This window comes from Telmatherina bonti, assembly GCF_933228915.1.
Source record: "Telmatherina bonti genome assembly, chromosome: 3".
Taxonomy (NCBI): domain Eukaryota; kingdom Metazoa; phylum Chordata; class Actinopteri; order Atheriniformes; family Telmatherinidae; genus Telmatherina; species Telmatherina bonti.
The window spans coordinates 22572676-22587010 of NC_136621.1; the positions used below are offsets into that span (position 1 = coordinate 22572676).

Sequence of the window (14335 nt, forward strand, 5' to 3'; positions counted from 1 at the left end):
TGTCGTCATAAGGTGACTTCCTTTTTACATCTTAAATATTCAACGACATTTTGTTTCAAAATGACTAAAAACATTTGTAAAATATGTGTAAATCTGTCACCTTCTTGTTGAGGTTTGTATTGCACTGAATGTGTTGCTAAACGAACAGGATTTTGCCAAGAATTTTTTTTTTTTTTTTTTTGGGGGGGGGTACACCAACAAAAGACAAACTGGCGCTTTGGTTGTATAGAGTGAGTTCATATGAGGCAGCAGCAAGAATGCAGTAACAATGCCGTGCTGGTCATGATTAAGGGATTTGCTGTGCCTCTCCTCTCGTCTCTGGCCATCAGTAACCAGAGTGCAGCAGGGACTTGAGGCTGTGGCTGGATGAGAGGAGAGAAGGAGGAGTCGAGTAGAATGTTAAACATGTCCTCTAGACCCCAGAGGAGGAGGAGGAAGAGCGGGAGGAGGAGGAAGAGGAAGAGGGAGGGCAGCCAACATGGCAGACTGTTCTCTCTCCACCTCTCTGTGGCTCAGTCTCCATCCCTCTGTAGAACTTTCCTCTCCTTCCTCCCACTCGATCATCATTTTATTTGGAAACTGCTCATACTTGTCATTCCACATGCGCCTCAGATTTTGTTTGTGACTCTAATTGTAATTCACCGAGAGCATGAAATGTTATTAGGCTTAATGAGGTAAAGCTCATTTGATGAAAGTTCAACCTGTTCTTTCAGAATGAATGAAAGAGTGAAGGAGAGGAATAACATAATACCTCGCAGTACTTTCTGCCTTCATGCATTCTTATTATTATTATTACACCCAGATGACCACATGTCATGTTTGCCATAGTTTGTTGCCGGTTTTATGTGCTGGATTCCAAAACTAAGTACAAATATATCACTTGAAACCTTGGCTTAACTTTTAAGGTACAAGCAGCTTTGCTTAAGCTTGATACCAAGACTGCAGACATGCTAAGACAGGTAGCTTGCCTTCATCATCAAGTTGCAATATCTGTGTGCAACTCATAAACTAACATATTACGTAAGTTTGTTTAATCCACACAACCCTGAAATGTGATCAGACTGTAGCTTTCAGTGAAACATGACGTGACATAGTGGAAATCATGGCTCAGAAACAATAAATAAATAATAAAAATCAAGCAGTGCTTGCAGAAGCTGCAGGCATTGCTAGAATAGACTCAACTCTCCTTCTCTCCTCTCACCCAGCCACCTCTCAGGTATAGACAAAGACTAAAGCAGGATATATTTTTTACGACAAATGGTTAAAGCAGCAAGGTAGTCTAGTGACTAGACAGAGTTTTGTCCCTAATTACATCCAGACCAGACTGGTGCTGTGGTCTTTTAAAGTTTGAAGTCAACAGTTACCAGTATCCTCAACATGCAGCGTAGAATACTTTTGCATTGCTAAAACAATACATTGTTCCATCATTTAAACATTCTTCAGCATTTAAAATGCCCCTCATATGAAACAGGCATGACGGATGCAGAAAGGAGCAGACAGGCCAATCTAAATCATATGCTGTGACTCTCATGTTATGCATTCACACCTAGTTTCCTGAACTGCTTTTTCAAGCCTGCACCAGCGGCAGTCTTGTAAAGCTGCAGTGAGCAACTTTGCATATCAGAGGCAGCAAATGGCAGCCGGAGATAACTGTGAAAAATCTGAACTTTAGTACCCAGAAATCACGAAATGCTGCACAGGAATGACACCTCATCTATGAGTTAGCCTTTGTACTGCATAGCCCACAGCTATGCTGCTCCTTTATGTGTGTAGGATGCGAATTACATTCATCTGAAATGTCAAAACTAATGTTATCTGAAAGAATTCTTGGTACCACTGTTTAGTCTTTCACTTTAAATCATGGTAAATTCATAATTATGTTAGTTTTGGTTCAGAGTGTGTTGTTTGTTACCTTTTACTAAATGAGTTGGAAGGTCATTTCAACGATCTTGAATTTCAATACATCAGAAGTGAAATCTGCATTGGAGATACTGGACTTAAAAGAGCGTAAAATCATTTGGATAGATGAAGAAGCTGTTCATTGAAGAACTGATCACACAATTCCAAGTGAAAGTGTTGAAGCACCACCTATTTAATTATCTTTTGCTTCCATGAAACCAGACAATATTGTAATTTTTTAAGTGCTTGTGCTCAATAGATCTCTGAAATTTCTCCCTATACATTGCTTGTGTCCGTCATTATTTTTTTCCATGAGAAATGCTAAACATAATAATTTGACAGACATGATATAGATTATTTACACTAACAACATAATCTGTGAAAAAAAGAAGAATAAGAACCTGAATATTGTGATTATGGAATGTTGTCATTTCTTTATAAAAAAAAAAAAATGTACATGGAGGATAAAAAACTAAAAAAAAAAAACCAAGGAGCAGAAGGCCTTAAATCATTCTGCAGGAGATGTCCTTTTAAAAAAAAGGGAAAAAATCCAGGAAAGACTTGAAACAGGACCTGATGCTTTCCTTTCATGTGATACATCCACCATTCCATGAGAAATGCTAAACATAATAATTTGACAGACATGATATAGATTATTTACACTAACAACATAATCTGTGAAGTCTAATCAGAAGGAAGTTGTCATCAATGAAGGGAACCAGAAAGCAAAGGCTGAAGAATGCAAAATGACACAAGTGCTGGACTGAATGTTAGTGGTAGCATAAAATGATGACTCCACCTCAAAGCCTCAACCTTATCACTATTGAAGAAGTGTGGGAACATCTTGGGAGAAAACAGAACAAATGGCAGCCAGCATCCACAGGAAAAAAAAATGCCCTGGAGAAGTATTCCTGAGGATTACTTTTAGAAAACTGTAACAAAGATGGTACAGATTTTATTAAATAATAAAGACAATATACTAAATATTAACTGTCAAGCTCATGGGTATTCAACAAATTATGCTTTTTTGTTATATATTATTTATTCATTTATTCATTTTCCTAACCTAATCCCAAGTCCCATTAAGGGTCGCAGGGAAGCTGGAGTCTATCCCAGCAGTCTTTGGGCAAAAGGCTGGGTACACCCTGGACAGCTCGCCAGTCTATCGCAAGGACAGCTATATATTATTATTCCATTATTATTTGTATTTTTCAATGAGTCTTACATCTATTTCCCATTGTCTTGTCATTTTATAAAGTGATCAAATGTTTTGCACTTTACTGTACTTCCTTTAGGACGTTAACATGGTGTTTATTTAAAAGCAATGCTTCAGAAAGAAGCAGGTGTGTATTTATTTACTCAGAAAAAAAAACTGTTCATATTAAGATACTGCTCTTATTATCTTTAGGTTTGTGTCTATGCTGCCGTTTCCCATGAAAACGCCATGTGGGGACAGAGAAGCCTATCACAAGAGGGAGACAGCTGCCATGCTTCTGGAGCTGTTGAAGGAGCTGTCCGTTTCAGCACCACGGAGAGGCAACAGTATGCACGAGACTACGAAAACACAAGGATAAAAATAAACTTTTGTCACCCCTTCACACACATTTCAGAACATTTCCGAGAGAGAAAGAGAGAGAGAGAGATTTTTATATCGTCACCTCACAGGTGCATATTATGCCTTTATTGATTTAGCCCTGCACACCTACTTCTTTTTTGCATGAGTTTATTTTATTTTCTTCCCTTCAAAAAAAAAAAAAAAAGGAAAAGAAAATAAAATAAAATCATACTTACATTCTCAACATGTGATATATTTGCTTGGTTTGACAGCATTATAATCAATGTCTTTGCCAAGGTTAGAGGATACGAAACGCATTACACAGTCAAACATACAGAGCACGGATGAGTAACTTTTACAGCCTAATACATCTATTTCTTCTGAAGCCTTTGACCGCTCAGTCAGGTGTTTTACACACACCGCTCATCCCTTTCATCATCGGTGTGTGTCTCTCAACAGGAAATTAAAATACACTGTGGCGTGCGAGAAAATAATAACTCACCTCTCATAACAAGGTGGCACCTTATTGATTCCTGTCTTTTATGAAGAAGTCCGATGTCAGGTGTCAGATACGGAACGCCAGTGAAACTAAGAGCTTGGCTCTTGATTTGTGCATCTGCTACCTCATTAAATCAGCCGTCGTGGGTTCTCTCAAATGCACAATAATCAGTTAATAAATATATTATTTATGTCCTAGTTTAACCAGGAAATTGCTTCGTCTGCAGGAGGCTAATTTTGATTGTTCCTCAAGCCAGAAAAAAAGGAGGATAAATACAGTCGTTTTTGTTTAAATGAGTAAAAATATTTTGTATATTTAACGATAAATTAATTGGAATTATTCTAAACGGACTTTTTTCAGTGCTTGTTTTTGCGTAAAGTGCTGCTGCTGCTGCGCACGGAACATCTCTCTCTCTCTCTCTCTCTCTCTCTCTCTCTCTGTCTCCCTCGCTCTCTGGTTGTGTCGATTTTTTTCATCCTCTGCTTCTAACCATCATCCACCCCCTCCTCTTCCTCCTCCTCTCCTCTCTCCACTTCTATCTCAGCTCTGCGAAGAAGAAAAACGAGGAAACCAAGGATTGATGTGTTGCTCGATTCGAAATTTTTCTTATTTTTGCGCACACAACCCCTCCACCCCACGTCTGCCAGCTATTTCTTTTTTTAAAAAAAAAACAAAAAACAAAAACAAAATTACTGCCTTTTGATTGCGTCCGATCACATATATGTGATGACAGTAAGTGGCTGCGTGTCTGTGTGCGCCCGTTGTTCTTCGGTTCGCCGTGATATAACCGTCTAGGATCGTTTGGATCCAGGAGGAAGAGCCTCTGACGCTACGGGAAGCTTCGTCCATCTCTTCGTATCCTCCACACTCTTGCGACCGGCTGCATGACCGGTGATGCCCGGCCTCTTCGTCTGGATGCGCCCCTGTCTCCGCGGTGTGCCGTCGCTGCCGCTGCCCCAATCCCCTCATAACAGATTTCCACTGTTGCCGGAGAAAGGTCTAGGGACCACATATGGAAACTGGGGATCAGAATTTTAGGAAAAAGGAAAACTAAGCGGGCTGTTGTTTGATTTTTATTATTTTCTTCATCCCTTCCTCCTCTCGCTCTCTCTTTTTTTTCTTTTCTTTTTTTTTTTTTTTTTTTTTTGTCTGTTTAGCTTTTTATTTGGAGAGGGAGTTACTTGTCCCTGGTTGGTTTATTTTCCATCATCTGCTAAAGAATGAATGGGTTTTGATGGCAGTCATGGTACTGGTTAGTATTTGGCATTATTTGGGTTCCTGTCCTTGATTTTAGGGTAACACTTGATTCTGTTGACTTAAATTTGCTCTCTCATTTCTTGCAGTACATCTAGTTCTGATTTTCTCTACATATTCTGGGCCCTGCCTGTCTGTCTTGCTTGTCTCCTATCACCCTTTTCCCAGTGAATACATGTTCTAATATAGCTTGATGCCTAAAATGTAAGAGACGAACCTCCATGATGTACTGATCCTTTTGGTAACATCAAGATAGTCAGATCCCATCAGTGAGTTGTGTCATCCTACATTGGAGAGCTCTGGTTTTGTCTCTTTTGGAGGATTTTTAAAGAAACCAGGCCGCCAACTGTGTTAGTCTTAACCAATCTCCACCCCCACCCCTCGTTTCTTCATCCCTTTTCAGTATGAATTAATTCACACTGCATGCATGCGGCTGCTCATCCATGTACAGGTGTGTGCGGTTGAAAGTTTTAGTCTGTGAGTGAGTGTGTGTGAGCAGGAGGATGACAGTGTAGGCTGTATGTGATGGTCCATGTGGGATAAATCAAACAGTTCACACACATTATTCCATACATCACCGTTGAAGCTGTGAGGATTGTATTGTATGTAACAGCTGCTTTAGTCAGCTCCGAAAGCCGAACCGAGAGCCGCAACAGCCAAGAGAAGCTGAGCAGAATCCTCCATCTTCTCTTTATCTTAGCCTTTTTATTCCGAGTTTGACATTTAGAGGCCTTCAAACTCAACAAAGTAGGCCCAGATCCCAGACCAGGTCTCTTGTGGGATCTGCTAGAAGCCTGTGTTTTTAGGTCAACTTTTTTTTTTCCAGAGCAGAGCAACTTTCTTTCATTTGTGAACAAGAATTTTGAAAACTTTGTAGCTGAGGGTTTTGTTGTCACCACCGAAGTGTGTTTGACCTGTGTATTGGGCCAAACAACAAATAAACCACCTCAAATCTAAATCCTTATTATTTTTTTCTCCTGTTTGCTGTACCCCCCAAAAACCAACCATACGATTTCCCCCGAGCTCCCCGAACTCCCCCGCCCCCCCAAAAGTCCCCCGTTATCGTCGTCCACCCGACGCCGCCCACCCCCCATTGTCCGAGCTGGCGTGGCGACGCAAACTTTCAAATATTTACTTTCTGTACATCAAGAGGAAAGGGGGCCCCCCTTTCGTGGAATGCGGCAGCATGGGCGTCTTTGATCGCGGAGTTCAGATGCTGCTGACCACGGTGGGGGCCTTCGCCGCCTTCAGCCTCATGACCATCGCTGTGGGGACAGACTACTGGCTGTACTCACGTGGCGTCTGCAAAATCAAGAGCACCAATGAAAACGAGACCAGCAAGAAGAACGAGGAGGTGATGACGCACTCGGGTCTCTGGAGGACCTGCTGCCTGGAAGGTGAGCTGTAGACAGAAGAGTAGCCTTCGATATAGGCAGGAATGCCATATATAAGGATGCACCAACAACACCCCACTCAGGCACACAAGCAGATCAATCCCTGCATGCCCACACACACATTCACACAGTCGTGCATTTGCACTCACATGCCTACACATAGGCTTACATGCCCACACTGTTCTGTATGCACTCGGCATCCATTTCAATACAAACGCTTAGTTCTTAACACATACTTTTGTGTTTTCACATCCATCCATCTATCCATCCATCCATCCATCCATCTATCTATCTATCTATCTATCTATCTATCTATCTATCTATCTATCTATCTATCTATCTATCTATCTATCTATCTATCTATCTATCTATCTATCTATCTATCTATCTATCTATCTATCTATCTATCTATCTATATACTCTTCAAAGTCATTGCCTTCAAGCTGTGATATTTTAACTTTTGTATGTAAAAAATTTGGAAAACATAAATATATTTGTTTTTTCTCCACCAAAAAATTGCCATTTATGAGGGGATTTTCCTTTCAGTCCATCAGGCCCCAGGTGCCAAATAGTACTAGTAACTGGTAGATTAGGTCTTAATGCACATTTAGTTGAAGTGCAATGCTCTTCTACAATAAACCCATTCTAAGATTAACATTGATCTTACTTTGACTCCCACAAGGAATCTGAACATTTTCCAGACTGGTAACTTGTCATAGCATAGAGAATCTAGGACGGTCCAGCAAACTGCAACACTAGAATCAACAGGACTCACACGGTCCAGTCAGCTATGCAGTTAGGACATCTCTCGCTCCTTACCAAATGCGCACAACTGACATAATTTATGCTCTTGTGAGAGAAGATGAAAGGTTATCTTCTTAGATCATGTTTTAAGTCAGTTTTGGAAATGGAGGACGTTTTTAGTAATCTTAGTGAGCCGTCTTTTCCACAAGCCTTGCAGTGTTAACACACCTGCATAAGTCTGTTGGAACTGAACAAAATTCACTGTCAGGTTAATGATAGTCAAATTTGAGGAAAAACCAGCATAATTCACAAGTAGACCGATGTAGCCAATTAAAGAGGTGGGTTATTTAAAAGTAAAAGTAAAACAGAGGGAAAAATTTGGTGAAAACAAGAGTTAACAAATTAGTGAATTTGCGATCCTGCCTCTTTATGCGTAGAACCAAATTTGACACGATAAAACACACTAGAGGGACACATGACACTGATCGTCATACATATTTCTTCTTAATCCATTATCAAGCTGAAGCAGACAATACCAGATCTCATATTCACCAGATTCCCTGTGCAAAGTTACGTGTGAATGACACCTTCACTTCCATGTACTTGGTTTTCTTTCTGTCTGTGTGAGATTGCCTCATTTTATCTGTGGGAAAAAGAAAAGAGGCAGCATTTTAAATTGTATGTAGTACATAACTATATCTATCTAATATGGATGCTTCTGACTGCAGTTTCAGGATTTTGACTGTAAATTCCCTCAAAATCCTCCTTCTTGCTGAATTAAATCGGCCCATGTATTTTAGTCTATGTCATAAGCAGGCTTATTACTCATATACTCTGTGAAAGTATGCATTCATGCATACCTAGTCATTGTGTGGATGCTGTGACGCCACTCTCCCTGACTGTGACCTCAGGATGCCAAATCGGTCAAGTCATGCAGCCTAATCCTGTCACACACCTTGTTATTCATCCTCACTGTATCTAAGCAATAATAAGACAAACTATGATGAGCTTGTCACCTCAGTTTATCATTATTCCTGAAGCTATGACAGCACTTAGCAAAGCCTACATTTTCTGAGGTGGCCAAGAGTTTGCTTTTTCTTTTTTTTTTTTAAATAACTTTTGTTTCTTTTTTGTTTCCTGTTTCCTGTTTAATTTTCTTTTTTAAGTTTGTTAAGTTGAAATGTTTCCAGAACATAGTGGGTTTCAGGTTCAAACCAGTACATTTCTGATACTAACAGCTAACACACTGAAAACACTGTTATGAATGTGTTCTAGCAAAAATACAACAGGCACATAGATGGTTTCCACATAAAGTACATTTGCTGGATCATCATTGCTCCTTATCTATTAGGACAGCTTCATTCAATTGTTCATATAGTAATGCACATGACAAAAGACACATGCCAAACTAATACACAGTTCACAATGATTTAACACAGAAACAAAGGACAGTCTTTGTCTTTACACACATCATTTACAAATGATCAGGTTTTTATCACATTATGTGATCCTTTCCAGTAATCACAGGGGCATATTACTTTACAGTCAACTAAAATATTAAATGATGTGCAACATTTAAGAAAAGTGTATTTACTGTATTTATATACTTTTGTGTTGACAACCACATCCGAGGAAAAGAAATCAGTTTCAGCACAGGTAGCTTATTGATCCACAGTAACAGAAGCTGATGTAGGTTTATTTAGCTGATATCCTAATGTTTGTTCATGTTGACGTTTACTCCTTTTATTGTTATCCGAGCATATGTATCCATGCATATGCTCTTTGTGCTCAGTCTAAGATAGGAGTCACAAGAACATAATAGACCATTATGACCTGTTACTGCAGCATAACTCGCTCAGTTCCTTGCTGTTCCGGTTGCTGCTACCATGCACACTGTGACCAGGACTAGGAGGAGAACAGACTTTTTATTTGGTTAAATTAGTACAACAGAATTATAAAGTCCCTTTTTCATTAAGTTATACAAAGTAATAACATGTTTCATAGTTCTATATTTTAAAATGACTCATGAACACAGTTAAACTGAAGACATTAGCAAGCAGCAGGTCAGTTTCTTTTTAGGTGGGACAGGGCTTTTTAACTTTGTCCTGCAGGTTTTATACATTTCACTGCTTTAACAAATTTGAGCAGCCCTGATCTAGTAATGGTCTGGCAATTGCTGCCACAACTGCTGCAAAAAAAAAAAAAAAAAAACAGTCAGCAATGTTGCATTTGTAGGAAACACAAATTAATGCCTGCTAATGCTAGGTCATTTAAGTATTAGACACTTCTTTTTAAATAGTTTATGCCTGAACATAAAATACACTTTCTTCTGGCTGCACAGCACTTGGAGAGCCAAAATGACGTTCCACGTAATCAACGTCATGAGGCTGCCACAACAGGCTTAATGCTAGCTATAGTCATATAGGTATAGTGACCCATCAAAGGTTAAAAGGGATTTCCAGCATGTGATGGTATATGCAAAGCAGTGTTTCACACAGGCATCCTTGATCCATGCAAATGATGTAATTATTTAAAAGAATGTCTCACTGTGTTAACTGTTTTGAAAAACAATACAAAATGTGCCTTTAAAGACCAAAAAATCATTTTTACAAATATAAAATTGGCAGAAATTTCTAAATGTTGTCAAATCATCGACACTTTTGCTGATGAGAGCCCAGCCACACTAACTCACTCCACGTGATACGCTTATTTTCCTTGCTAAGTGGCTTTACTTTTCACACTCTAAGCTTGCTCAGTGTCCTTGGCACCAGAGATTTGAAATGGTTAAGAGCAGAGAAGAATCTGAAAGAGATCCAGCTCGCTCTGGTTGCCTCGCCTTCAGAGCTACAGTTTCTTTATAGCTGTGTGTTGCAAAAAGGAAAATGAGAAGGATAAGGGGAAAATTGGGAGGTGTTGAGAAAGAGAAAAAGAAGGGAAAAAAGGAAAAGAGAAAGAGCAGGCAGCTCTGGTTTGCTGTCACACACCCTCAGGCACCCTGTGCTATCTTTAACATACAGGCCCACGTTCTATCTAACCTATCTTACCCCAGCTTTTAACATAATACGTCACAGTGCGACTGTGATTTCTTTTTAACGCTTGGAACATGATGTACATGATTTGCAGATACTGGGTGAGGGACAGTTTCAGTTTTGACTTCACAGTGTCACGGTAACTATTACAAAACAAGAGAGACCACAAGTAGCACTCGGTAGCCGAACTTAAGTCGAGCTTTGAGTTCCAAATAGCAATTTTGATTGTGTTTCAGCTTTAATGCTCCAGCCTGTGTACAAAACTAAATGTCTGTGTGTGAAACAGATGGTCTTCGAATTAGAGTGCATTACAGCGTTGACATTAATCATCCTAATAACCAACAGCTCCAGTAGTTTTGCCATGCTGATCGTTGACAGAGCCTCACTACGCTGCTGCTTTATCTAAAGCTGCAGCATAGCGATATGCCAGGAGAGGGAGTAACTAATTACATGGAATCAGATCAAAAATCATCTCCTGGTACAAAATAAAAATGCAGTTCACCTCGTTATCTAAAGCTTCACTAAGTGGTTTGGCGTCTGTGGAGGACAAAAGACACGTAATCTGATTATTAGCATAATGTGACTGGGAAAAAAATGCATTTGATCTTTGATATCAAACATAAGTCGGCCATCCAGTAGATGTTATGATCACAGTTAAAGTCCATATTGTTGAGCAAGCATTTTAGCAGGTTATTCTTGTCATGATGTGTAGAACAGGTTGTCATTAATTCAAGTCCAAAAGTCACCTGGAACGGTTCAGTCTCAGTCTTTACGTCCTATAATAAGCCCAGATCTTATTTAGTTATGGTTTATATTCTCATATGTGATTGATTTTCAGTCAAGCATTTCATGGTTTGCAAAGAAATTTCTATTTACTTTTGAAAGAAAATATTGAAAATTGTGCTTTCCTTGGATACTGAAATCCAAACTCATTATATTTTGTTATATTTCAAGTCAATGTCGCACCACAACATTTGATTTAATAGTAACAATACACAAGGAAGTCCTTTACTTACCAGTTGGGAAGTGAACTATAAGACACCTGCTGATATTGTGCAGAGCTTGCAATACACCACTCAAAAATTCCTTCTTTTGTGATTCATATTTCAATTTAGGTCAAACAAAAAGAAATTGTATATTTACCTGGTTGTAAATGTTGCAAATCAGTGAGGCTGGAATCTACAATGATCAAACTGATGCTAAGAAGAGCAAAGGTCAAAGTCATATTTTCTTAATAGAAATGCTGGAAAACACATTATTCATGATGTTTGGAAAAGAGGTGCTGGGTAATGAAATAGGAGCCATTGTTCTACCTCTACTATATGACTTGCAAACAGTCAGCATCCAGCAGCACTTTGTGGGAGGCCTGTCGTTGATACTGTAATAGAAATGACTGACAAGTCAAGGCAGCTGTCAAATCCTAACCACCCACGTCCTGGAAATTCTTCCCAACAAAGCAACAAAATCTTATTTGGAATTATTTTTAGCATAGCAGTTTTGTATCTGCCATGTGACAGTAATAACTATTCATCCTTAAATACAAAGACTGCCATGTTCTTTGGAGAAATAAAGAAATAAGTGCTTTTTGACACAATGGAACTGAGCACATGTTCTGCTGTTTTCATCACATGATATAATACTGTAACACCCTGATAATTAAATGATATGCAACTCATTTTCCTACCTCTTTTGGTTTTGTTTTTATATCTCTCACATATCTCAAGCTAAATGCTAGCAATGTGAAGTACTGGGGGGGGGGACTAGCTTGTTGGAAAAACTGCAATGCTTGTTTGTTTTAACTTTGCATGTTATGATTAATAGTATGATATAATTAATCATTACATGGTACACCTGATATTTATTTCTCAAAAATTACAATGGGGATTAAAATTTAGAACAAAATGATATTTTGTCTTGTTTTATTGTAAAATTGTTTAAATAATCTTAAATCCATTATGAATTTTCTCTTTGGAAATGCCCTTCATTATCTTAATAGCAGAAGTATTAAAAGGACAGAGGAGTGCATGCAAAAGCCCCAAGACAGCATCAAAATCAAACTATTCTCAAACTTGTCAGTCAAAATCACACACACATGCAGTATTGAACTTTATGTATACATCTAAAGATGCACAGTCCTGTTTCATCCTCCTGTTCTGCATCTATCATGGATTCTCTTGGACGTTATATATCCCCCTCACACAGCATCTATTGAGTCTGCTCTAGTCGGATTCACTCATTGCGCCCGTCATCCTGGACGGATGGTCCTGTGTTGGTGGTCCAGCTGTAGATGCTGGCTCTAAAGACCCAGTATGTCGGACTTCCATGATGGATCTTGCCCCAGGACAGTCTCTCATTCCCAGGCACAGACCCGAGCTGCCCTGGGGGCCCAGCCTTGACAGGTGGAGCTCAGCAGGCTTTAAATGCTGCTATTAATCTCCATCACGGTGGGTTTGAGAGTGAGTTAGGTGTGTGTGACAGGTGATATGTTTCTGGGAATGAGGTGTGAGTGTCTGAGAGTGTACTGTGCATACGTGTTTATACCAGTATACGACTGAAAATCATTTAGCCAGTGAAGACATCTGAACCTTCTGATCCTTTGAAAACCTTTAATGATTTTTATCAAAGCTAGCTGGTATTATCAAAGTACAGGGTCTTTTGTTGTTATGACTAATGTTTAACTTGCAAGTTTATGTGCATGTATGCTTGCTTTTTATCATACAGGATCACTGTCTAGGCAAGGCAAGTTTATTTGTATAGCACATTTCATGTACAAAAGAATTCAAAGTTTTTAAAATAAAAACATCAAATGTTTAACAGGTTAAAGCAAAAATCACAATAAAATAATACATTCAATTAAAATGATTAAAAGCAAGATGAGCTAAAAGTTGCTATGCATAATACATGAATAGGCACATGATATTATTTTAACATGGATTTAAAACTGTTTTCATTTGGTGAGAGTTTAATTTCGACTGGTAGTTTGTTCCACTTTTGCAGCAATAGCAGCTAAATGCTGCTTCTCCATGTTTAGTCTGGACTCTGGACTGGGCTGGTGGATCTGAGTCTTTGGATTGAAGAACTCTGATTAGTTTATATTCTCTGAACATATTATAGATGTATTCTGAGCCTAAACCATTCTGGGTGTTGTAAACAATCAAAAAGGTTTTAAAATTGATCTTGTGACTGACTGGAAGCTAGTGTGAAGATTTTAAAACTGGTGTGATGTGTTCAGACCTCTTAGTCCTAGTTAAAGCTCTACCAGCAGCATTCTGGATGAGCTGCAGATGTTTAATGCTGTTTTTGGGAAGTCCTGTTAAAAGGCCATTACAGTAATCCAGTCAACGGGATTTGAATGCATGGATGAGTTTCTTCTGGTCTATCAGGGAGGCTAAACTTTTAATTATGTCGATGTTTCTGAGATGGTAAAAGGCTCTTTGTGATAGCTCTTATGTAACTTCTCATAGTCAGATCTGAGTGTATCAACACTTCAAAGCTACAGACTTGATAGTGGTAGTTTTAAGAGCCCCAGTCTCCAGGTGTCTGTCAATGATGACCCTCTTCTCTTTGCCATCAAACAAAACAACATCAGCTTTTTTCTTCATTTAATTGTAGAAAATCCTATTTCATCTAGATGTTTATTTGCTCCAAACACTGACACAGTAAGTCTATTGGACTGTAGTAAACCAGGGACAAAGCCATATAAAGTTGTGCATCGTCTGCAGAACTGTGATAATTGATGTTAAATTTCTGTAGTGTTTGACCCAAAGGGAGCATATATATGCTGAACTGAAGAGGTCCAAGAACTGACCCCTGAGATACTCCACAAGTCATTGCCGCTCGCTCAGATTCATTGCTGCTAATTATTACAAAATAACTCCAGCCTTCTAAATAGGATGTGAAACATAGACTGTATAGAAAAGATGGACCGAGCCTCCCTGACCGGTACCTGTAGGTGAGCCTG

At 39.0% G+C, this 14335-nt stretch overlaps 1 protein-coding gene across 1 annotated transcript in view; it reads left to right on the plus strand.

Moving 5' to 3' along the window:
* Positions 1–6387: 6387 nt before the first annotated feature.
* cacng2b (calcium channel, voltage-dependent, gamma subunit 2b) overlaps positions 6388–14335 on the plus strand; it is a gene marked incomplete at its 3' end in the record, with an annotated part of 63380 nt that continues 55432 nt past the window's right edge. The window contains exon 1 of the mRNA XM_079238203.1: positions 6388–6604. Within this exon, the coding sequence (XP_079094329.1) occupies positions 6394–6604 (211 nt within the window). The 5' untranslated portion in view covers positions 6388–6393. The remainder of the gene's footprint in view (positions 6605–14335) is intronic.